Genomic DNA, 24,725 nt, shown 5'->3' with positions numbered 1-24,725 from the left:
GCAGTTGTTAAATCTCTTTTATATATATGGCTCTGGAGATACTTTCTAGAAAAAGTTTAGTGAATTCATTAAAAATTCAAGGGGGGGGCTGGGAAGGTGGCTCAGTGGTAGAGTGCTTGCCTTGCCTGCATGAGGCCCTGGGTTTGATTCCTCAGCACCACATAAGCAGAAAAAGCCGGAAGTCACGCTGTGGCTCAAGTGGTAGAGTGCTAGCCTTGAGCTGAAGAGCGGAGGGACAGCGCCCAGGCCCAGAGTTCAGGCCCATGACCAGCAAAAAAATCCCAAAAAACAAAAAAACTCAAGGGTTGGGAGTGGGGGTATGGCTTCAGTGGTAGTACACACCAGCCTTGATTTAAAAAGTCAAGTGAGAGTTTCTGAAAAGCCCTGAGTTCAATCCCCAGTACTAGCACACAAATTGATTCAAAGAAAATAAAAAATTCTTAAGTTTTGCCAAGATTTTATATAGCATTCATACATTAAGTGACTTAGTAGTGAAAAAAGAGAAATTAATTTAATATTAATTCACTTTTGAATTAATAAATTAGATGAGCGAAAGTGCTAAAGTCAGGATATAGTCTCAAATCTATCCATAAAATATGTGAAAAATAAACTACTTATAATTCTAGTGTAGAAACTATTCCAATCTGCAGAAATACTTTTTTTGTTGTTATTTCTATATTAAGGTTTGAACTCAGGATATTACGCTTGCTAAGCAGGTACTCTATCACAGGAACCATGTCCCAGCTCAGCACAAATACTTTTTATTTAAAGTGATTTCATAGCTGGGTGCTGGTGGCTCATGCTCAGCAGACTGAGATCTGCTAATTTTCCATTTAAAAAAAAATGCTGAAGTGGATCCTTGACTCAAGTGGTGTTGAATGAAAAAGCTCAGAGACAACGCCCAGGCCCTAAATTCAAGCTCTAATACCAGAACAAAAACCATCAACAAAACCCTCCCCAAAGCCCCAAAATGATTAATTTGGTTCCACAAAGATACAGCTATACATTCTATTTGTTTTCTTAGCACAAATTTTATTCTCACCTCCTGGACGGGGTTTCAGTATTAAATCCATGACTTCTGTCCAGGAATTTTGTAGAATAGCTCTAAAATTAACAGTAATTTTCCATTAAGATAAACTTTATATGCCCAAATCTTTGAACAGTCAACAAATGACATCATATTATTAAACTTGGAGATAAGCAGAAAAACTATGACACTAATTTCAAACATAAATGCCAAAAGGATTTAAAAAATATAGTAAAATTAAGGACATACTGCTTTTATATAAAACACTTGTAACAGTATAAGGACTACCATGTTATGCCGTAAGTTGTTACATATGGAATAAATATCTACAGAAGTCAAAGGGGTCTTTTGTTATTTTTTGAGTTTGTTTTTTTTTGGTCAATCATGAGGCTTGAACTGGGCCTGGTACTTTGAGTGAGCTTTTCTCCTCAAGGCTAGTGCTCTACCTCTCTGAGCCACAACTTCACTTCTGGTTTTCTGATGGTTAACTAAATATAAGCCTCACAGACTTTCCTGCTTGGGTTGGCCTTGAACCACAATCCTTAGATCTTAGCCTCCCAAGCAGCTAAAATTATAGACATGAGCCACCAGAGCACTCTTCAGCTTCCAGAGTCAGATTGCTCTCATTTCTCTACTGCACATCCTCAAGATGTATTCAGGCTTTGGAGATGATGCCTTGATCTCCAACCATCATGCCCAGACAGAAGCTGTCTGCACCTTGGTGGCTGGCCACTTCCACCATTTGTTTTGTATATCTCACTGAAGACAGTAATTTCTTCAAAGGGTGGGAGCAGTCAGATACTATACAGTCTATCATCTGAGGTCTAGTTACTCTTCGGTCTTATTTAATCATTGAATTCTGTGTCACTTACTGAGCCAAGACTTATAATCTTTGGAGGGCTGTTAGGGATAGAAGAAATCTTAATTTTTAGGTCAGATCTTTTTGAACTCTGATATTTTTTTCTGGGTCATCATGGGGCTTGAACTCAGGGCGTGGGTCCTGACTCTGAATTATTTTGCTTGAGGCTAGTGCTCTACTACTTGAGCCACAGTACCACTTCCAGCTTTTCTGAGTAGTTTTATTGGAGATTAAGAGTCTCAGACTTTTCAGCCTGGCTTGCTTTGAACTGCAATCCTCAGACCTCAGCCACCTGAGTAGTTAGATTACAGATGTAAGCCACCAGCACCCAGCTTTCTGATTTTTTAACCCCATGAACACATTACCATAAAACAGAACAAAACTTTATAAAGGAGGATGGAAATTAGTAGTTCATCGCCCTGCACATAAGAAACTCTAGATATAAGGAATGCACCAACAAAAACCTTGTTTCTTTTATGAGGCCACTTTTAGAAAAAGTTATAAAATGAAATACCAACCTTCCAACTTGGTATGTAGGAACAGCTGTAGTTCCAAATCTTTGCATTCCATAGTAGTTAATAAATCCGATCTCCTTGAGTGAGTTCATTGCTTGTTGTACTTGGTCGTCAGTTCCTGTTATGTTTCTGCCAGGCCCAAACATCCAGCGACAAAAGTTTATAGTCAAACACATTTGGAGTTGTACACCCTAAGTATATACCCTATGGCTTGGCTTCCGTATCTCTCTTTGCAGCTTTTTCTCTACCTCCTGAGGGCTCTGTTTATTTGGGATGTATTTATTAAATAAATTTACTATTTTAGTTATTGTCAATCATATAACTTAAGGGCAGTAAGTAAGTATAATGTTTCACAACTTTAACCACTATCTGCTTCCCAAACTGCAATTTTTGTACACATTAAAGAGTAACCTCTAAGTTATTTTTGGTGAATTTGTCTGTTCTAGGTACCTTATATAAATGAGACCTTAGGCTCCTTATCTTATTGGAAGATGAGGAGGGGGGATGGTAGACTGTTTTTCAGTACAAATAAATGCACACATTTGCTCTCCTAGTGCCCTCAGGCCCTGTTCTGACTTCTTGCACTGTCCCTCCTGTCAGAGTGCACTGATTAACAAGTTGCACCTGCACCTGCTTAACAAGTAACTCATGGTAACCTAGCAATCCTTCACCCCCACACACTCCCCTGAATTCCTTCCTACCTGCAGTTATTTACCTGAGAACAACAGTGAAGTGATTTCCTTGAAGTTCTCCCAATTTCAGAGGGTTTTTTTGATAGCTGAAATTCCCTAGCTTAAAATTCATTAAGCATTTGTTCAGGTGGGCAAGTCTTTGTGCAGATATTCTTGAAAAAGAAAAAGAATACTCATTACCTGACTTATGAAATGGTAAGCCATCTGTACAAACACGTTAGTAACAACTAAATTACAAAACAACAAAAAAAGAATGTTAACATAATTCTCCGGGATCCTGAACTTGCAACAGCAAACTTACTATTAGAAGTACAAACCTGGGCTGGGAAGGTGGCTCAGTGGTAGAGCGCTTGCCTTGCATGCGTGAGGCCCTGGGTTCGATTCCTCAGCACCACATAAGAAAAAAAGAAGTACAAACCTGACGTCTATACCTGAATCACTCTTTGGCTTCCTGTCTGGTAATATGTTCTCTCCATCTATAATTGTCACCCATCATGAGGCTATCACCAGAGCCAACCCAATGTCAGTGTCAAGCTCTTCAACCTCCCAAACTCTGACCAAAATCAACCTCTTGTTAGAAATCTAAGTACGGAATTTCAAATATCTCATTACATTAATACATTCAGTTGTTAAACCTAGTATGGCTTTAGGCTTTGTTGTCTAAGGAAAAGAAAATTCTATTTTTTTGGGGGGGGGGGGAAGGGAGGTTGGACGTGGGGCTTGAACTCTGGGTCTGGGCAGCTCAAGGCAAGCGCTCTACCTCTTGACCCACAGCGCCACTTCCATTTTTCTGAGTGGTTTATTGGAGATAAGAGTCTCACACACTTTCCTGCTCGGGCTGGCTTTGAACCACAATCCTCAGATTTCAGCCTCCTGAGTAGCTAGGATTACAGGCATGATCCACTGGCACCCAGCAACCCACAAGATTCTTATATCCAATTAACCACCAGAAACCAAAAGTGGATCTATGGCTCAAAAAGTGGGAGAGCACTAATAAAGAAAAAAAAAAGAAAAGAAAAGAAATCTACGCTGTACCAGTTTATAAATGCTATCTTCTACTTCTTTTTATATTTATGTATCCTGGAGCTTGAACTCGGGGCTTGAGATCTGTTCCCAAGCTTCTGTACTTAAGACTAGTGCTCTATGCTAGCCTTGAGCAAGAGAGCAAGAAAGAAGCTCAGGGACAATGCTGAGGCCTTTAGTTCAAGACCTGGCACTGGCAAAAAAAAAAAAAAAAGACAAGTGCTTTAACATTTGAGCTACAGCTCTACTTTTGGCTTTTTGGTAGTTAACTGGAGGTAAGCATCTCATACTTTCCTGTCTGGGGCGGCTTTGGGCCACAACCCTCAGATCTCAGCCTCCTGAGTAGCTAGGATCACAGGTATGAGCCACCAGGGCCTGGCTCTATCTTCTGAGTTTACCCTGTTTATAATATATTTGCTAGCCTACTTATATTTACTGTTTGGAAATGTTTTTCCTGGGGCTGGGAAGGTGGCTCAGTGGTAGAGCACTTGCCTTGCATGCATGAGGCCCTGGGTTCTATTCCTCAGCACCACATAAGCAAAAAGAAAAAAGCTGGAAGTGGCGCTGTGGCTCAAGTGGTAGAGCGCTAGTCTTGAGCTGAAGAGCTGAGGGACAGTGCCCAGGCCCAGAGTTTAGGCCCCACTACTGGACCCAAAAAACAAACAAAAAAAGATATCAAGGTCCCCAAACTGGCCAAAGTCAGACAGACGAAAGAAGTTATATCTTACCTTGGTTTTTATTTGCATGCTTCTTATGACTGAGGTTAAACCCTTGCAAGTATCCGGGCCTATCATCTACTAATAGAAAGCTGCTTTACTTGCAATATTCCTGTAACATCCTTTAATATTTACTCAGGCTTTTTGTTTTATTATGTTGACAGTCTTTGACTATGTAACCCAGATTGGCCTCCATCTTAAAATATTTCTGCTTCTGCCTTCTGAATGTTGGGATTACACTTGACACTAAATCTCCTTTATTAGCCACTTTTTCAGAATTTTTTATTTTTGGGGGGGTCAGTTGTAGGGCCTCAACTCAGGGCCTAGGCACTGTCCTTGAGCTCTTTCACGCAAGGTTAGTACTCTTTTAACACTTTGAGCCATAGACCCACTTCCAGTTTTAGACTTTCTTGCCTGAGCTAGCTTTATTTATTTTTGTTAGTCATGGGGCTTGAACTCTGGGCCTGAAAGCTGTCACTCAGCTCTTTAGTTCAAGGCGATCGCTCTACCGCAGGGCCACTTCTGGTTTTCTGGTGCTTTATTTGAGGTAAGAGTCTCATGAACTTTCCTGCCCGGGCTGTCTTTGAACCGTGATCCTCAGATCTCAGCCTCCTGAGCAGCTGGGGATGAACTACCAGCACCAGGCTTTCAGAACTTTTATAACTTGTTTTCATCTTTCTACTCCAATCTGTTTAGCTCCATTACTTTTTTTTTTTTTTTTTTTTGGGGGTCCGGTCGTGGGGCCTGAACTCTGGGCCTGGGCGTTGTCCCTCAGCTCTTCAGCTCAAGGCTAGCGCTCTACCACTTGAGCCACAGCGCCACTTCCAGCTTTTTTCTTTTTGCTTATCTGGTGCTGAGGAATCAAACCCAGGGCCTCAGGCATGCAAGGCAAGTGCTCTACCACTGAGCCACCTCCCCAGCCCCAGCTCCATTACTTTTTAAATAAAGTATTTTTGTTAACTGTAATATATACTTTTTTATAATAGGAAGATACATAGATATAAATATATATTTATTGAAGGTAGGGTCAGGAAGGGGAAAATTGGGGAGACCAGAGAAAAGGGAGGCAAGCAGCATTTTATTCATAACCTGACATGGAACTGTAACCTCTTTGGACAAGTACTTAATAATAATAAAAATTTAAGTAAAAAAAAAAAAATTTTTTTTTTTTTTTGGGTCCGGTTGTGGGGCCTGAACTCTGGGCCTGGACGCTGTCCCTCAGCTCTTCAGCTCAAGGCTAGCCCTCTACCATTTGAGCCACAGCGCCACTTCTGGCTTTTTTCTTTTTGCTTATATGGTGCTGAGGAATCGAACCCAGGGCCTCAGGCTTGCAAGGCAAGCGCTCTATCACTGAGCCACCTTCCCAGCCCAAGTCAAAAAAATTTTAAAGCTGGGTGCTGGTGGCTCATTCCTATGATCCTAGCTACTCCAAAGGCTGAGATCTGAAGATCGTGGTTAAAAGCCAGCCTGGGCAGGAAAGTTCGTGAGACTCTTATCTGCAATAGACCACCAGAAAACTAGAAGTGGCACTGTGGCTCAAGTGCTAGAGCACTCCCCTTGAGCTGAAGAGCTTAGGGACAGTGCCCAGGCCTAGAGTTCAAGCCCCAAGACTGACCAAAAAAGAAAAAAAAATTAAAAGTGTTTATATCTGATGTAAAAAAAAATGTATTATTTGGGGACAATAGAAGTGAACAGCATTAAATTAATCTAAGAACTGTAGCCCAAAGATTCGCAAGAACAGAGCATGAAGATAAGGAAGACAGGACTCCCTTTAGTCAGTGAATAGTGTAGGAACTGACAGAATAACTCAAAGTCAAGAGGAAAAAGGAACCAAACTGTCAGTGTGGATGTCTTGGAAAGAACTCTGGAGACTGCTCTGATAGTGCAGGGGAGAGGCCTGACAGTTCTGTTCTTCTTTTTTTTTTTTTTTTTTTTTGTCGGTCGTGGGGCTTGAACTCTGGGCCTGGGAGCTGTCCCTCAGCTCTTCAGCTCAAGGCGAGCGCTCTACCACTTGAGCTACAGCGCCACTTCCGGTTTTCTGGTGATTTATTGGAGATAGGAGTCTCACGGTCTCTCCTGCCCGGGCTGGCTTTGAACCGCGATCCTCAGATCTCAGCCTCCTGAGTCTAGGATTACAGGCGTGAGCCACCAGCGCCCGGCTAGTTCTGTTCTTCTTTAAGTGAGATAAAATGAACGAATTTAACTTTGGTAAAGTATGTTTCGGTATATTTTAGTATACTCACATTGTTAACTGTCATCACTTGTCTCCTCTGCTTCTTCTCCCTACAGCCTTTGGGAAACAATCTCCTTTCTGTTTATACATTTCCCTATTATGGCCACTTTATGTAAATGGATTTGTACATCATTAAGTTCTTGGATTATTGGTATATGCCTACATGCCCAAAGTAATAATCTTTTAAGTCATATGTTATAATAGGTATCAGTACTTTACTATTTCTGAATCCTACCAACACAGCAACAACCAGAGCTATATTCAGTTCTGGAATGTGACAACATTCCTTGAAAAGAAAATGGGATGGAACTGGCAAGGTCTTCACCTTACTGTTCCTGGTTTTAATTCTGATAAGCCTAAACAAGCTCTTTGCTTATAAATTCAATAGTAAACTAAATTATTAACTGGGGAATATGACAATGTGCTCTTAAACACTAAGAGCTATCCTAACTGAAATGATGTACAAAAATCTTTATGAATAAAGCCAGAGAAATACTGGCACAAACTCAGAAAGGAGACTGGTAGGAAGAGACAGGAAAAGAAAAACAAATCACTGTGAACAAGGCTGTTCCTCCTTGAGATCCTGTTGAAATTACTAGGTGGATTTAAAGTTATATGAAGCTAAAGAGAAATGGATTTATCTTGTTCACCAGTTCTCACGGGGAAAGCCAATCCCCACCTCAAAAGCCCAATAAGCAAACCAAGAGCATAACCTGTATGCCGAGATAAGTGTGCTTTCAAAAGACCAACAGGTGTGGAGATGGTTTATTACAAAGTCAACAGGAAAATGATAAAGATAGCAATTCTATGAAGGCAGAGTACCCCAATCAAGTGTGACACCTGCTGGCTGACCAAAAGAGACACAAGTATCTTCAGACTTAAATATTTCATACCACAAAGTGCAAATTAAAATATAAAACAATGAGATGTAATTTTTTTCTAACCTTAAAACAGCAAATAATTTTTTTTTCCTGCCGGTCCTGTAGCTTGAACTCAGGGCCTGGGTATTTTCCTTAAGCCTCTTTGTGCTCAAGGCTAGCACACTACCACTTGAGCCACAGTGCCTCTTTCCAGCTTTTTCTGTTTATGTTCATATATGCTAGTCAAGCACTCTACCACTAAGCCACATTCCCAGCAAATGATTTTTTTCCCCTCTTGATTATAACACTGCTGGTAAGGATTCTGAAGAAGTAGAATAAAGGTGGGAAATTGGTACCACCTTTCTTAAGGATAATTAGGCTTGGTTATCAAAACCATTAACATTGCATAACTAGTAATTTCACAGCTAAGTTCATCTTCATGGAATTAACAGACTCAAGCAAAGATTTAGATACAACAATGCCTGTCACAGATTGCCTATAATAAATATCAATTATTAAATATTAATAAAATGAAAACTGGGTGCCAGTAGCTCACACCTGTAATCTTAGCTACTTAAGAGGCTGAGATCTGAGGGTGGAGGTTCAAAGCCAGCCCAGGCAGGAAAGTCTGTGTGCCTACCATCTCCAATTAACCACCAAAAAGTTGGAAGTGTAGCTGTAGCTCAAACTGGTAGGAGTGATAGCCTTCAGCAAAAAAGCTCAGGGATGGCTCCCAGGCCTTGAGTTCAAGCCCTTGGACTAGCATACATAAAACAAGAAAATAGAATACACCACATTCTTAAATATCTTTTGTTATGTAGGAATGGGTAATGAAATGAAGTATATCATTTATTTTTCAAATAAAAGAACATGTTTGTAGAAATATTATGGTTTAAAGTGGAGGGCTAATTCCTCCACAAAATATATGCACTTGTCCCTCCTCCATGGTATAACCCCGTTTTCACTGTATTTGATGTTGGTATAATTTGTAGAGTGGAAGGGAAAAAACAAATTGTTTAAATAGGGATACAGGTGGACCCATTGCAACAATGAGATGTACAAGACATTATGTCAAAAAATGAACCTTACAACTTTGGCGGGGGGGGGGGAGGATGAGAGAGCAAGGATGGTAAGGGGAAACAAAGGAGGAAGCAACAATGCTTGATAAATGTACTCATTACCTTGCTCATGTAATTGTAACCCCTCTGTACAGTATTTTCACAATAAAAAAATTATTAATAAATATATATATGTGCACCATTAAAAACAAGACAATCCTGAGGGAAAACAATTATGGCAGAATTTTCATTTTCTTTTTTATTTTTTGGATCCGGTTGTGGGGCCTGAACTCTGGGCCTGGGCGCTGTCCCTCAGCTCTTCAGCTCAAGGCTAGTGCTCTACTACTTGAGCCACAGCACCACTTCCGGCTTTTTTCTTTTTGCTTATGTGGTGCTGAGGAATCGAACCCAGGGCCTCAGGCATGCAAGGCAAGCATTCTACCACTGAGCCACCTTCCCAGCCCAAGAATTTTCATTTTCTATTCAGTTTTTTCTATGCATAGTCAACAACAAAGAACAAACTGAGTGTGGTGGTATACACCTGAAATCTAGTACTTGGAAGTCTGAAAAAAAGAGGATCCAGGAGTTTGAGGCCAGATTGGGCTACACAGTGAGACTTACATACACATACACATAGAAGAGGGATGGGGATTTCAACTCAATAGCAAAATGCTTTCCTACCGTATGTGCAGTCTGAATGAAAACCTAAGTAAACAAAAGTAAAATATTTGTTTCCTTAAATTACTTATGTGGAAAAGCTTACAGAGCTAGCCACCGCCCTCCCCCCCAAAAAAAATCATGGGATTTGACTACAATATTTATGTGAAAGAGTAGCCAAGAACCTGTGTCGTCATCCAGGGTTTGGGAAAGTTCTCCATATTAAATCCCATGCTTTCAGTAAGATTTACTAAAGTATGTATGCTCCATTAAGTTGTATAAATGCTTCAAAAGCAGAGACCACCTTTCTCATCTACATATTTCTGCAATATAATGGAAGAGTTCATTTACTGTTTTGTAATCTACTTTTCAACAACATTGATATTTAATGTATGAATAAAAGAAACACTTATTCTCTTGGTAGTGCCTCACAAATCCTTCAAAAAAAAACCTACTAAAAATCCTACTTAAAATTAGGATATACTGAAAAGCAGGAAGAAAAAAGCAGAAAAAAAATTAATGAGAGAGGCATAATCTAAACAGGAAGAGGTAAATCTCTTGAAGAAAACTCAAGAACTCTGAAAGGTAGTGCTAGGATTTTTCCAACACAAATCCTGGAAAGTAACTTCTACTTACTTGAGAACAGCAATCTCTTGAACTGTTATAGCCCTTTTATCTTTGGTGCCCATATATGAGAATATGTTTGGCTTGACTCTGGTAAGACAGAAACAGGACAATTCGAAGTCACAAACCTTAAGAAAATCACATTTCTCATCATTTAAGTTTCAAAATAAAATATGCTTAAATTAATAACCAACATAGTAACAAAATGCACTTAAAATAGTAACAATGAAAATAGGGAGAAACCCTATTTTAAATTTTATCTATGAAAATACAAATTCACAATGCTATTTTGTATAAAAAAAGCCAAAAGCTAAAATAGGGATCTGAATTGTTTTGATATGAAGATACACGAAGCTTACCAAGGAGAATTTGTAACCTCTGAGTATTTACAACTCTAAATCTCAGAGGCATTCACCACTGTCTATTCCCCAATCAGGAGTTTGTTCTCTAGGGAACAGAGTACCACAACTCTCTCCCAGGAAGCTAGTAAACAAAGTGAACTAAAATATTACTAAGTAGGTACTGTGTGAAGGGGCTGAATTGTCTCCCTCAAAAGCTCTAACCCCAGTACTTCAGATGTAGCTATTTGAAAACAGCCTTTAGAGAAGTGACCAAGGTTAAAACGTGGCCATCAAGTGGAGCTAGTCCAACCTCAAGACAGGCCTCTGTGGAGGACATAAACCTGTTGACATCTTAATCTTAAGCCTATAGAGCTGCTGTGGTTTAAGCCACTGAGTTGCTGGTATTTGGTGATGGCTGTCCTAACATGGTAATATTCTTACCATGTTTAAACTGAGCGAAATTACCAATACAGTCATGGTATTGTATCTATAGCTATAGCCATTTCTATTGAACACACACACACACACACACACACACACACACTCACACACACACACTCACACACACACACACACACACACACACACACTCACACACCCTCCCCCACCCCAGGATGTAATCCTAGCTGCTCAGAAGGCTTGCTTGAAGTTAGTCTGGACAGAAACATCTTCAAGATTCTATGTCCAATTAACGGCAAAAAAAAAAAAAAAGCTAGACTACAGGTATGGCTCAAGTGGTAGGGTTCCAGATATGAGTAGAAAAAGGCAAGCAAGCAAGAAAACAAGGCCCTGAGTTCAAGTCCAAGTAACAGTACAAAAAAAAAAAAAGCTTTGGCACCTGACTCATTTAGAGACCACAATCTATTATATTTATATTCCTTTGAGAAAAATCTGACTTGGCTTACTCAGGAAACCCAAGAATTGAAAGCATCCACATTCATAAAGCCAATCCCATGGAAGCACATGAAACTATAGACTTTGAGAAGAGAAAGTTTGTTTTTCTGTTCATCTGGATGGACAAATCATTACTTCTAGATTATCATCTTGAATTACCAGCACAGAGGTTAAAAAGAATTTTATCTCACCTACTGCTTACGAAAACTACACTTATATACTGATCTATGTTCTGCTTTCCTTCCATTAGCAAGGAAAGAGGAAACACATTCCTGTTGTTTTGAATTTATATTGGAACAAGATACTAACCTTAAGTATTTGGACAGCACATTAATAGCATCCATGGTATCTTTGTTTTCCTTGTATAGAACAAAGTGGCAGTAACTTCCCCTAGATTTTGGCCAAGAATGTTTTCTCGGATCTTAAAAACAAAAAATTATATGTTATATATATATGTCATTATTTTGAGAGTTTTTAAACGTAATTCTACGTAGCTCATTTTTTGTTACAAGATCTTTAAGACACAAAGCAGACCTAACATGACAGGAAATATGGCTTAAGCGGGTATAGCCATTAGACAATGGACATTAAACTTTCTCTGAACACTTAACATTTGTCTATATCCTGTAGGATATGTAGGTAATATAAAAAATGAATAAGATAAACCAGCAGTCTTCATGTAACAGCTACACAGAAGAGCCTATGGTACAGGAATACTAAGTTAACTTATGTCCAACAGGGCCTACTGGTCTAGGCCACGTGCAGTTCAGAGGCAAACAGCTATTACGAGGAACTTACCAGCTTGCCTCACAGCCAGACAGGTGTTCACACACAGAGTGGCAATGAGTAGGGACAGAGATTGTGAAGTATGGCTTTGGTGATACAATTAGATTTTCCAGGAACAACTACCACTGCAAGTTTAGCTAATGTCTACAATAAATTCACAAATGTCTACCTGATAGAGTGGTTAGCATTCAAGACCTGATTGTCTCTTCCAGGAGAAAGGAAACTAAGAAATTAAACCTCATTAAATGCTAACTTCTAAGTCACTATGATTTGGATGTAAACTGGAAAACACTGCATGACTTGGGAGAATTTGACTTTTAACATTGTTATTTTAACTGAATCTTTCAATTCCATTGTAATCTAGAACCATACATTCAAACAATAAAACATTTAGATTTAAGCTGCTCAAAGAATATTTTGAAAAATTGATAAAGGAACAATACATAAGCCACAACTGTACTGTGCAGACACTGTGCAACATTCGTAAATCCCATGTGAAAGAGCTGCAGCTGTTATTTGAAGACCATTTCTAGTTCATTTGACTTCTATAACTCCACAAAAGAAACCATGAAATAGTATTTTGCACAACAACAACATAGAATTTTTCTTTTATAGCCCTTTTTCTTTCTCTTTTAAAAAATCTTCTCACATAAACTCATGAATCCTTTCCTTCAGAGGCTTAAACTGCTCCCGTTACTAAAGGTAACTGTCTATCTACCTTTGTCAAGGCAAAAGCTGCCTGATAACAGATTAGTGACTTTGGCTAAAATGTAAAGAATCAATAAACCCTCCCATAAAACTGCCATGGTATATATGACTAGTAAATCCATTTTCATTCTTGATAAATATCTAAGTTGTTTTTCTATCTAGTATAGAAAAGTATCAAGTATACTCTTGGTGTCAATTACTCAATTTCTTCAGAAAACTGAATGGGAATTTTTTTTATTAGTTTTCCTTCCAGCTCACTAGCAGTTAATAAAGTTGTCCACATTTCGCACTTATGAAAAAATCATTGGCATTTCATTTTATCTACATGAAATACCAACTGCTCTTACCTGCTGTAGTTCTGACCTCTGTCCAAATGCACAGCATAAGGAGCACAAAAGAGCAATGTTTATAATAATATTAAGGTGCTTTAGAGGTGAACATGCAATGAATCGCATGGTAAGTTTAATACTAAGAACTTCTAGAGCATGTGGTACTTATGTGGTAGATTAACAGCCATTCAGACATTAACAGTGGAATGTTGCAAACAAATAGAAAAACTCACCTACAGGTACAGCTTCCTTGTCTCAATCCATTCACAATGGGTGTGTCAGTTCACACTCTAAGCTACATTGCTTGTATACATGGGATACAGCAAAAGATACTTCTACCTCATCCTTCCAAATAATGCTTCTCCATCTAGATTTGTTTTTGTATATATGAGAAGACATGTCCAAAATTTTTTATCTTTGGTGCTGATTATGGTAATTATTGTTTTGCTTTATATTTTTCCATGCTTTATAAATTTCCCACATTGAAATGTAACTTTAATATTTGAAAAATACTGATTAGAGTAATACTAGTAACACTCCTTAAATCTGTAAGAGATGTTAGAAGATTTAAGATATGATTTATGAGACATCTATTCATTGCAATTGTCTGACCTTATTTTTATCATTATTTCACAAAGCCACATGTACAAAGACAGTTTTTGAGACATTCAGGACAAAATTAAACATATTGGGTTACTAGATACTAAGAAATTATTATTATTATTTTGCCAGTCCTGGGACTTGAAATCAGGGCCTGGCCAATCCCCCTGAGCTTCTTGTGCTCAAGGCTAGCACTCTACCACTTGAGCCACAGTGCTCTGTTTATGTGGTACTGAGGACCCGAACCCAGGGCTTCATATATGCTAGGCAAGCACTCTACCACTAAGACACATTCCAGCCCAAGAAATTATTTTTATTTTATTGGATATGATATGGCTAGTTCTTTTTTTTGTTTTTGTCGGTTGTGGGGCTTGAAGTCTGGGTCTGGGCGCTGTCCCTCAGTTCTTCAGCTCAAGGCTAGCGCTCTACCACTTGAGCCACAGCACCACTTCCAGCCTTTTTTGCTTATGTGGTCCTGAAGAATCAAACCCAGGGCCTCATGCACGCAAGGCAAGCACTCTACCACTGAGCTACCTTCCCAGCCCCTGATATGGCTAGTTCTTACCTGGTAGATACATACTTCAGTATTTGCTTTAAAATGCTCCAAGAAAAAAAAGGTGTAAGAGAAGGATCAAAGCAACAGAATGTTTGAAGGTGGTTACACAGAAGTTGTATATATTACTACTTCCTCTATTTGTGTGCAAGTTTGAAAAGGTCCATAATAAAAGCTTAAAAACAAGTGTGCTACTAGCTGTTTAGTGCATTCACAAGTATAATGACGAGAAATGAGTAAGCTACAAGACTAAAAATCTAAATAATATTCCTCTTGCAAGAAACTGTAATGCAAGCCGGGCTCCGGTAGCTCATGCCTATAATCCTAGCTACTCAGGAGACTGAGATCTGAGGATCATGGTTCAAAGCCAGCCCAGGCAGGAAAAGGCCATGAAACTCTTATTTCCAATAAACCACCAGAAAACTGGAAGTGGTGCTGTGGTTCAAGTGGTAGAGCGCTAGCCTTGAGCTGAAGAGCTGAAGGACAGCACTCAGGCCCAGAGTTCAAGCCCCAGGACCAACCAAAAAAAAAAAAAAAAAGAAGAAAGAACCTGTAATGCATTCTATTAGCAAGTCACTGAACATGCATAAAACTATCTCCTCTGTAAACACCAAATGGAAGTGTTCTTTTTCTAAGTGTACTCAATAGTCAAGGATTTGTGCTGGGAATATATGAATATATATATGCAAATTTTTTGCAGGGGAGGGTGCCAGTCCTAGGGCTTAAATTCAGGGCCTATGTGCTGTCTCTTGAGGTTTTTTTTTTCTCAATGCTAGCACTACCATTTAAACCACAGCTCTACTTCTGGCATTTTGGTGACTAACTATAGCTAAGAATCTCACAGATTTTCCTACTTGGGTTGGTTTCAAATCACAATCCCTAGTTCTCAGCTTCCTTGAGTAGCTAGTAGCTAAGATTATGCCCAGCAGCCTTAATTTGAGCAATTTTTCTTACTTTATTAAATAGTTCCTAGAATGCTACATATTATTTAGCCTTACAATTCAGGTGAAGGTAAGACAACTTCCAAATATTTTTGAGACACTACAATTTATAGCATAACTGCAAATTCCAAGGTTAGGTAACATAATTCCAGGAGGTTGCTTCCATCTTCTTAGGGACTGACATAGCAGCCCAGATAAGCAGAAACGGAAACCAGATAAAACAGGAAAACATGTTCAGGAATAATCATGTATTGAGCAAAAGGTCCTCATGAATAAAGAAGGAAAAATGTATATAGCCCGAAAAAGACAACGTGATGGAGCAACACACAAAACATTCTTCCTATTTAAGTCCATTCTCACCTCTGTATCCCTGTACACCAATCTCTCAGCTTCTTCAATGATTCTGCCCCATCCACTATCTTTACCTAGTCTCCTTCCTTAATTTCTACTCTTTTTCCAGTGGCTCTTTCTCTTCAGTATATAGTCCTAGCTCTTCCATCATAAAAGCCAAATTTATTTACTCTTTTCCTCAACCATGTTCCCTTCCTTTCTCTTCCTCTTTAGTTTGAGAAAACAACACGTATACGGCCCTTCACCAAAACATACTGTCTAAACTGGTTTCCAACCTCCTCAATCCATTAAGAATGCTTTGGCAAAAAGAAAACAGTGATATCCACATTACTCAACTGGTAGACATGTTTCAGAGTCCTTAACTGACTGTACCTACTTGGGACATTTTTCTACTGCTAACCATTCTGATTATTGAGATTTCCTGTTAATGAATAATCTATAATGCTAGTCCCTTGCACAGAGCCTCTTTATTTCTGCTAAGCTCTTCCTTCTGAGGAAGAGGCATCCCAGGGATGCCACCTAGAAACCATTTCAGAAAGGGATCACAGAGCAGAATCCTTTTTCCTTCCTTCCTTCCTTTTTTTCTGAGACAGGTTGTCATTATGTAACCCAAGCCGGCTTTAAACTTGTGATCTTTCTGCTTTACTTCTCAAGTTAAGAGATTACAGGAAAACTGGAGGTGTGACTCAAGTAATAGAGCACTAGCTGTGAGTGAAAAATGCTAAGCAAGACCACAAGATCCTAAGTTCAAGATTAGAGTATAAGCACAAGAGAGACAGACAGAAGCAGATATTAAGGGTGTACTACCATGCTGCACCCCAGAATCTTTTCAAAAATTTAAGTCTGAAACAAGTACAGAGAAGCATTTGAAATGTACACTCTCTCAAAATCAAATTAACTTGTTTATATAATAGTTAAATATCTTTAGAATATTGCAAATCTGCCAGATAATGCACAGCCCATCAATAACAATTTATAATAGCATTTGGTAGTAAGTTTAAAAACATTACTGCAAAGTTAGGTGCCAATGGCTCACACCTATAATCCTACCTACACAGGAAGTTGGGATCTGAGGATTTCAGTTTAGTCTTATCTCCAACTACCCAGCAAAATGTCACAAATGGAAGAGTAGCAGGGCTCAAGGGGTGGAGTACCAGCCAAGAGCAAATCCCAGTGATAGCACAAGGAACTGAGTTCAGCCCATCAACACAGAAACAAAACAAAAAAAAAAACATTATTGCAATTGTTGCAATGAAGCTTTAAAGTCCTACACACTCAATTTTAGGTAAGGTGGCCCAGGAGAACAAGTTTGTTAGTACAGAGTTCTATTTGCAGGTTCAAAACAACAGTCTCCTGATACCAGCTCTACTGCTTTTTGTTTTGTTTTGTTTTTGGTGGGTCATGGGCTTGAACTCTGGGCCTGGGCGCTGTCCCTCAGCTCTTCAGCTCAAGGCCAGTGCTCTACCACTTGAGCCACAGCACCATTTCTGGCTTTTTCTGCTTATGTGGTGCTGAGGAATCGAACCCAGGGCCTCATGCATGCAAGCACTCTACCACTGAGCCACCTTCCCAGCCCTCTACTGCTTTTTTAAATAACTGGCATTTACTTAATGCCATTTTGAGCTTGTGGATGGGAATAATTGTGTAGAAAATGCTGAATGCAGGTTCCTAGGTGACTGGGCCACAGACAAGTATTCTGTGAAGTAGTGGAAGAGTAGTGCTCCAAGGCAGATTTAGTCTATCTTTGAGTAAGTGTCACAATCTTTAAGCCCAACACATTTAGAGCTCAGTGCAAAGGCTGATCCAATCTGATCTGTCTTTTTGATTCTGTGTAAGACAAGAACTGCTTTTTACTGAAGATATCCAAAGGGAAATGGGGAGGGGTGGTTAATGTTAAATAGGCTTAGCATTTCAACTTGAAAACCTTAAAAAAAATGACTGGAAAAAAAAAAGCGGGTATGGAATAGGCACAGAAAATAGAAATGTAGACAGAATCTGAGTGATAGGCATGATATTCAAGAGAAGAAGGCAGGAACACTTAGGGCTACCTTGGCTTGCAAACTCTCTGCTTTGCTCTCCTCATAAAAGTTAGCATCCCTGGGCTGGGAAGGTGGCTCAGTGGTAGAGCGCTTGCCTTGCATGCATGAGGCCCTGGGTTCGATTCCTCAGCACCACATAAGCAAAAAGAAAAAAGCTGGAAGAGGCGCTGTGGCTCAAGTGGTAGAGCACTAGCCTTGAGCTGAAGAGCTGAGGGACAGTGCCCAGGCCCAGAGTTCAGGCCTCACGACTGGACCCAAAAAAAAAAAACAAAAAAAAACTTAGCATCCCTAAAGAAATGAGGATCATTCCCAAGAAGCAACCACTCAGAAAGATAATGTCTGACTTTTCCAATTTGCTTCATGACCATCCTTTGCCGAGGGTGGCTGGCCAAATGATGGTAATCAATATAGGATGCTTCCCTAGCAGCCACCCACTGTACTCACTCCTTTAGAGAACTAGAGAACTGAGACCAGATGCCCAAGGGTATTGTTATATGTAGTAAATTACCTCTCTATTGTTACTAGCTATATACAGTCCTTAGAAGAACTGAAAAAAGTTGCTAAGATTATTTCCTACAGGGCTTATCCCTTTTGAGCAACCATGGCTGAAGGCTATAAGGAACTATTCTGTAGGGTTCATAACTAAACACCACAGAAACATGTAACAACAGGCAGATCCTTCTGCCTCACTCTCCCAAATGCTGGGATTACTGGATACATGTGCTATACCTGGCTTCATTTTCCTTTTTTTTGGTATCAAATGAGAAGTGACGTTTGACCTCAACCTCCTCTTCCTCCACACTAGACTCACAAGGCTTCTTGTCTCTGTGAGTCTCTCAGACTTAGTCACCCTTCCTCTGTTTCTTTATACTCTTTCATTTCACTAGAACCAAAATAATGAACAACAAAGGCTTCATTCACTCACAGTATTTAACATTTAAATTAAAGAAAATACTGACAGAGCCCTAATGGTTCCAACCATCATAGTCTTGGGGTTTTTCTTTCAACAAATATATCTTTTTTTTTTTTTTTTTGGTGGTCAGTTGTAGGACTTGAACTCTGGGCCTGAGTGTTATCCCTGACCTCTTCAGCTCAAAGCAAGCACTCTACCACTTGAACCACAGCACCACTTCCAGTTTTCTGGTAGTTAATTGGAGATAAGACTTTCTTGCTTGGGCTGGCTTTGAACTGTAGCCCTCAGATCTCAGTCTCCTGAGTAGCTAGGATTATAGGCATGAGCCACCGATGCCTGGCTCAACAAATGTATCTAAAACTAACTGAAGACTAGTAGGACAGAACTTGAAAGATGTTGAGCTAGTTATTAGTAGGGAAGAAGGGTAAGGCAGAATTTTTTCCTATTGTAATTTTCATAAACATTGTAGCTGATGGTTTAATAAGGAAAAGGAACACATCTAAATTTTCTGTTTTCTATGTAAATAGAAATCTACATGGCTGAAGAAACAATATTACAACATAAATACCTAAGTGATTCACTGATAATACATTCATTTCAAATGAATACACATGAGAAGATGGGTTTACTCGAGTATATGGTCATGTTCCTAAATATACCATAGTTTTTATGTATTGAGTGAAAAAGACATACCTAGTTGGGAAGCCAAAGCAGAAAATTTGCTCCAAGGGTAAAAAAATAACAAGCATTTTAAATATTCATCAGAAAGTTTTCAGTCATCCATTAAGAACACAGGGTGAATTAGAAATGACTAATAACATTTGCAGGGAAATGGATGAAGCTAGAAGAAATCATGTTGAGCGAGGTAAGCCAAGAGCAAAGAGACAAACGGTACATGGTTCCCTGATAAGTGGATGTTAAATCCAAAATGTTAGATGATACAACAAAATTAACAGGACTTAAGAAACAAAGAACTTCCACTCATCTGGTCAAACCACTACTAAATAACCCCATGCTCCTGATCACATGTATGGTGTAATATGTGTACACCGTTATATGTTATAGACCGTGATAGACAATTTTTTTTGGGGGGGGGGGGTCTGGTCGTGGGACCTGAACTCTGGGCCTGGGCGCTGTCCCTCAGCTCTTCAGCTCAAGGCTAGCGCTCTACCACTTGAGCCACAGCGCCCCTTCCAGCTTTTTTCTTTTTGCTTATGTGGTGTTGAGGAATCGAACCCAGGGCCTCATGCATGCAAGGCAAGTGCTCTACCACTGAGCCACCTTCTCAGCCCCCGTGATAGACAATTTGCTCCAGGAAAGTTAGAATGTGTTTGTAACTTTAACTGAGAATCACTATCCCACAAAACTATGAAATTTGGGAAATTATGTAATCACTTAATCACAATTAAAAAAAAAAAACCCACCAGAAAACTGGAAGTGGCACTATGGCTCAAGTGGTAGAGCATGAGCCTTAAGCTGAATTGCTCAGGGACAGCTCCCAGGCCTAGAGTTCAAGCCCCAGGACTGACAAAAAAAAAAGAGAGAGATCTTTCATGTGATTGTTTCTAACATATTTATAAGATTATTTCTTTGTTGCTTTGTATGTCCCTCCCCCACGGTATAACCCCTGCTTTTACTATATATGATGTTGGTATATGTGGAGGGGAAGGGAAAAAACAAATTGTTAAAACAGGGATACAGGAGGACCCATTGCAACAATGAGATGTACAAGTCCTTATGTCGAAAAACGAACTTTACAACTTTGGTGAGGGGCGGGTGGAGGATGGGAAGGGATAGGAAGGGGAAACAAAGGAGGAGGCTACAATGCTTGATAAGAAATGTACTCATTATCTTGCCCATATAATTGTAACCCCTCTGTACAGTATTTTCACAATAAAAAAATTCGTTTATAAAAAAAAAAAAGAACACAGGGTGAGTAATAATCCTCCCATTTTCTTTTTGTATGGCCACTCAGCCCATTTTGCTTTTCAGCAAATGTAGCAGCGAATGTAATATTACTAACATTTTCTCAGGCACTACTATAATTCTACAAATCTTTACTCACATACAAGATTGAACACCCCAAACCTAATAGGCTGCAAGACTGCTTTGATATCTGAAATGATTATTCAACCTCTCTAAAGCAGTGACATAATGGATATCTTTCTCTGCACAACAGCAAGGCAGCCTTTGGTGACAACAAAGGCAAATGAGGAGGAGGATCTTTATCTCATGAGTGCCGAGCAAGATGGAGGAAGTCATTCCCACTTACTTGCCAAAGCCTTTTTTCCAGCTGCATGGTAGGCTACAATGTATTTTCTGCCTTCTCTATCCTCTGTTTTTGTCTCTAATCCTGGAAACAGAGATTTAATAGCTTGATGGATGATGGTTCTTTTCTCTTTGGTGTCCTCAATAACCTATTAAAAACAGAGTGACACTACCACTTTAGCAAGAATTAAATAGGGAGATAATACAACGAATCAGTAAAAAGAAAAAAACAGCTTACCTTATTAACTGCAAAATACCAAAACTGCCTGGCCTAACTTTGGAAATATTTTATAGCTTTCCAATTGCAATCCTAAGGGCCTGTGTGTTGACTGAGGCATGCTAAGCACTATACCAAACACTACATACTCTGTTTTATTTAATCCTTATAATCTTCCCATCCTACCATCACTGTATATATTTACAGCTGAGGAAAATGAGGCTGAAAGAAGTCATAGAATATGTTTGAGGTGATATAGCTAAGGAGAGCTGAATTTGATAGCAGACGGCTGGACTCACAGGCTACCAAGCACAGAAGCCACTGCTCACCATCTCTGCTAGATAAATGCTTTAGGGAATCACAAAAACAACAATAACAAAAAGTAGGTGAATTAGGGCTGGGAAGGTGGCTCAGTGGTAGAGTGCTTGCCTTGCATGCATGAGGCCCTGGGTTCGATTCCTCAGCACCACATAAGCAAAAAGAAAAAAGCCGGAAGTGGCACTGTGGCTCAAGTGGTAGAGAGCTAGCCTTGAGCTGAAGAGCTGAGGGACAGCGCCTAGGCCCAGAGTTCAGGCCCCACGACCGGACCCCCCCCCCCCAAAAAAAAAGTAGGTGAATTAGACATTTTGATATTTAGAAACACTATCCCTTACACAAGTCCAACTCACAACTGCCTCTTGAGTTGTTCTCTAATTAAATTATTATATAATGAAGTCCTAACCCTTTAGTTCACTATAAACATAAAAAAACATCAAACCAACAAGGAAAATGTAACTTACTAGGTATACAACTTTTTTAATTTTTGAGGACATCACACTAATAAAAACCATTCTACTGCTACTCAAAAGCACAAATGATACATGTCACAATTTAAAAAACCAAACAATGTCACAAAACAATGCTGATACTGCTTTGAATGCAAGATATTTTCTATGTTGTTTACTACTCATTTAAAAACCAGTGATTGGGAGATCTACAACCTATTTTCGTAGTCTGATTTAATGAGTTGCAACATAAGAACTACTATTCCTGGCTAAACTTCATAACACTATAGGATTGTCTCTAGCCCCACTAGAAACCAGGAAGCCTTGGAGCCCGATCAGGAGCACACATCTCACTAAGAGGCAACAGTGGTGCTGTTGCAACAATGCAACTGTCATTCTGTGGTTCTAAACAACAGATTTCTTTGTTGATTTTTTTGGTCATATTTTGCTCTGTGTGTGTGTATGTGTGTTTGCTGGTACTATAGGGCTTGAACGTGTGTGTGTGTGTGTGTGTGTGTGTGTGTGTGTATGTGTGTGTGTGTGTGTGTGTGTGTTTGCTGGTATTATAGGGCTTGAACCTGAGTTCTTGGTTAGATTTCTGGCTTACTGCTGGCACTCTAGTATGCCTCCACTTCTGCTGGTTAACTGGAGATAAGAGTCTCAGATTTGTCTGCATGGGCTGGATTCAAAATTTGATTCTCCCATCTCAGCCTCCCAAGTCCCTATTCCTAAGAATTATGTAGGTTTAAGCCACTGGTATCTGGCCATACTTTCATTTCTTCAAACAAAACCAATTTTGTTAGCTAGACATGGTGATCCCCAGCTTTAATCCCAGTAATTCTGTACTACCATGGCTGAGGCAGGATGGAGTTTGAAGCCAGCCTGAGCTACATAGTAAGACATTCTTTCAAATACAAGTCAAAACTTCTTTTTGTTATAATTAATCTGCTCTTGATAAAAATCTATTAGTAAACATGACCTCTCAGATCAAATAGGATTAAATCATCCCTTTTTAAGCAGTATAAATTTTATTAGTATGTACTAATTGTACATTGTTTTCATACATGCATATAAAGTATTTTGATACTGAAAGTACTTTGATATCAAACCTCTCATCACTGTCTCCCTTTACTTTCTCCCAGACCCCATTTGACAATCATGTTATCCTTCCCCTTCCTTTCCTTTTTTTGTTCTTTTTCTTTTAGGCCTGGATTCCACTTATAAGAGAGAATATGTGATCTTTGTCTTTCTCAGTCTGGCTTATTTTGCTTAAGATGAAAACATAGTAGCTAGGCACCAGTCTGTTATTTAGGAGACTGAGATCTGAAGATCTTGGCTTGAAGCCAGCCAGGGAAGAAAAATCTAAGAGACTCTTATGCCCTAATTTATCAGCACAAAACGGGAAATAGATATGGCTCAAGCCATAGAGCAACAGCCTTGAGCAAAAAAAGCGAAGCAAGAACGTAAACTCCAGTACTGGCACATACACACACAAAAAACAATTGTTTTCAAGGGACATTTATGAACATCCAACCAAAAAGCAGCAAACAAAACTCTGAAAACCTTCTAACAGGTGTTTCTGAACTACTTACCTCAATGGCAACACTGGCTTCTTTGTTTTTAAAAAGCTGGAGCTCTTCCAATTGCTGCTTTTCTTCAGCTGTCAAAACTGTAAACACATTTTCTGATGGGTCCTTTAAAATAATCATGAGAACAATGGGTCATAACAGTACTCAAAAACAGTAAAGGTCTGTATTTCTATGATCTCTATAAAATGCTATTTTATACAAAAGGTGACATTTGCTAGAGAGCTACTCTACCTCTTCATCCACAGGAACAGACAAGTCATCCAAATGGCTGATCTGTCCATCTTTTCCAATTTCATGAACAATGAAGTCAGAGTATCTGATGAAAAGAGAACAAAAAATTTTAGGGAATATTTATTTCCTATTAATTTTAGCACACAATGAGCCTTACTGTTGTGCATAACGAGATTTCTTAAACATCAATAGTGTGAAGTCATATGAAGTTATTTCTTTCCCCTGGGTTTTCTAATAAATGGTAAATAAATGGTAAGCCACACCTTGGCTTGGCCTTACCAGAAATTTCTAGAATATGAATACTACCACGTGCATAAACAAAAGCTAAACATGGTTATATAAGCAGGCCATATTAAATCATAAAATATAGTAAATGGCTAATTAAATCAGAACCCTGTAAGTCTGTCAATAACTACCCTAAGCTTGTATCTATATACAATACTTTATATACATTATTTTACAATCTTTTAACAACTTCACTGTGATCCATGTTTTGGGTGAAGCTGAACTAAATTCACATCCAGAACCATCCTGCTCCAATTATCACCTTCTTTTTACTACAAATGTGGTATATTTAGATAAAAGAGTTTTAAGACTATATGACAAACTCAGGAGAAAACTGAAAACGATTTAGAATTTAACAAAATAAACAGCACTAACCTACATACTAATAATGCATGTCACTGGACATTTTAATTTTATCTACTCAAAACAGTTCTGGGAAGAATCTTCTCTTGATTAGAAATGACAACAGCCATGTAGTAATAGATATCTGTAGTCCCAGCACTCCAGAAGCTAATGTAAGTCAGGCACGCATGGCTCATGCCTGCAATCCTAGCTACTCAGGAGGCTGAGATCTGAGGACTGAGATTAGAAACTGGCCTGGGCAGGAAAGTCCGTGAGACTCTTATATCCAATTAACTAATTAAAAACCAAA

The 24,725-nt window shown here is 39.1% G+C and overlaps 1 protein-coding gene across 2 annotated transcripts in view; it reads right to left on the bottom strand.

Moving 5' to 3' along the window:
- Nucleotides 1-24,725, bottom strand: part of Pus7 (pseudouridine synthase 7) — a 43,354-nt gene that overhangs the window by 10,635 nt on the left and 7,994 nt on the right. The window contains exons 3-11 of one of the 2 annotated variants that reach the window (XM_069996271.1): nt 23,789-23,873; nt 23,561-23,662; nt 20,992-21,136; nt 13,341-13,358; nt 11,809-11,920; nt 10,277-10,354; nt 3,117-3,245; nt 2,405-2,530; nt 1,043-1,104 (exon numbers count right to left, since the gene is read on the bottom strand). In XM_069996271.1, coding sequence (XP_069852372.1) covers nt 1,043-1,104; nt 2,405-2,530; nt 3,117-3,245; nt 10,277-10,354; nt 11,809-11,920; nt 13,341-13,358; nt 20,992-21,136; nt 23,561-23,662; nt 23,789-23,873 — 857 coding nt within the window. The remainder of the gene's footprint in view (nt 1-1,042; nt 1,105-2,404; nt 2,531-3,116; nt 3,246-10,276; nt 10,355-11,808; nt 11,921-13,340; nt 13,359-20,991; nt 21,137-23,560; nt 23,663-23,788; nt 23,874-24,725) is intronic. The other variant, XM_069996272.1, reaches the window with a different exon arrangement.

The sequence above is a fragment of the Dipodomys merriami genome, unplaced genomic scaffold (assembly GCF_024711535.1).
Source record: "Dipodomys merriami isolate MVZ:Mamm:240054 unplaced genomic scaffold, mDipMer1.0.p SCAF_5, whole genome shotgun sequence".
NCBI lineage: Eukaryota > Metazoa > Chordata > Mammalia > Rodentia > Heteromyidae > Dipodomys > Dipodomys merriami.
Note: the sequence above shows the minus strand (reverse complement) of the source record. Positions and strands in the feature narration are given on the sequence as shown.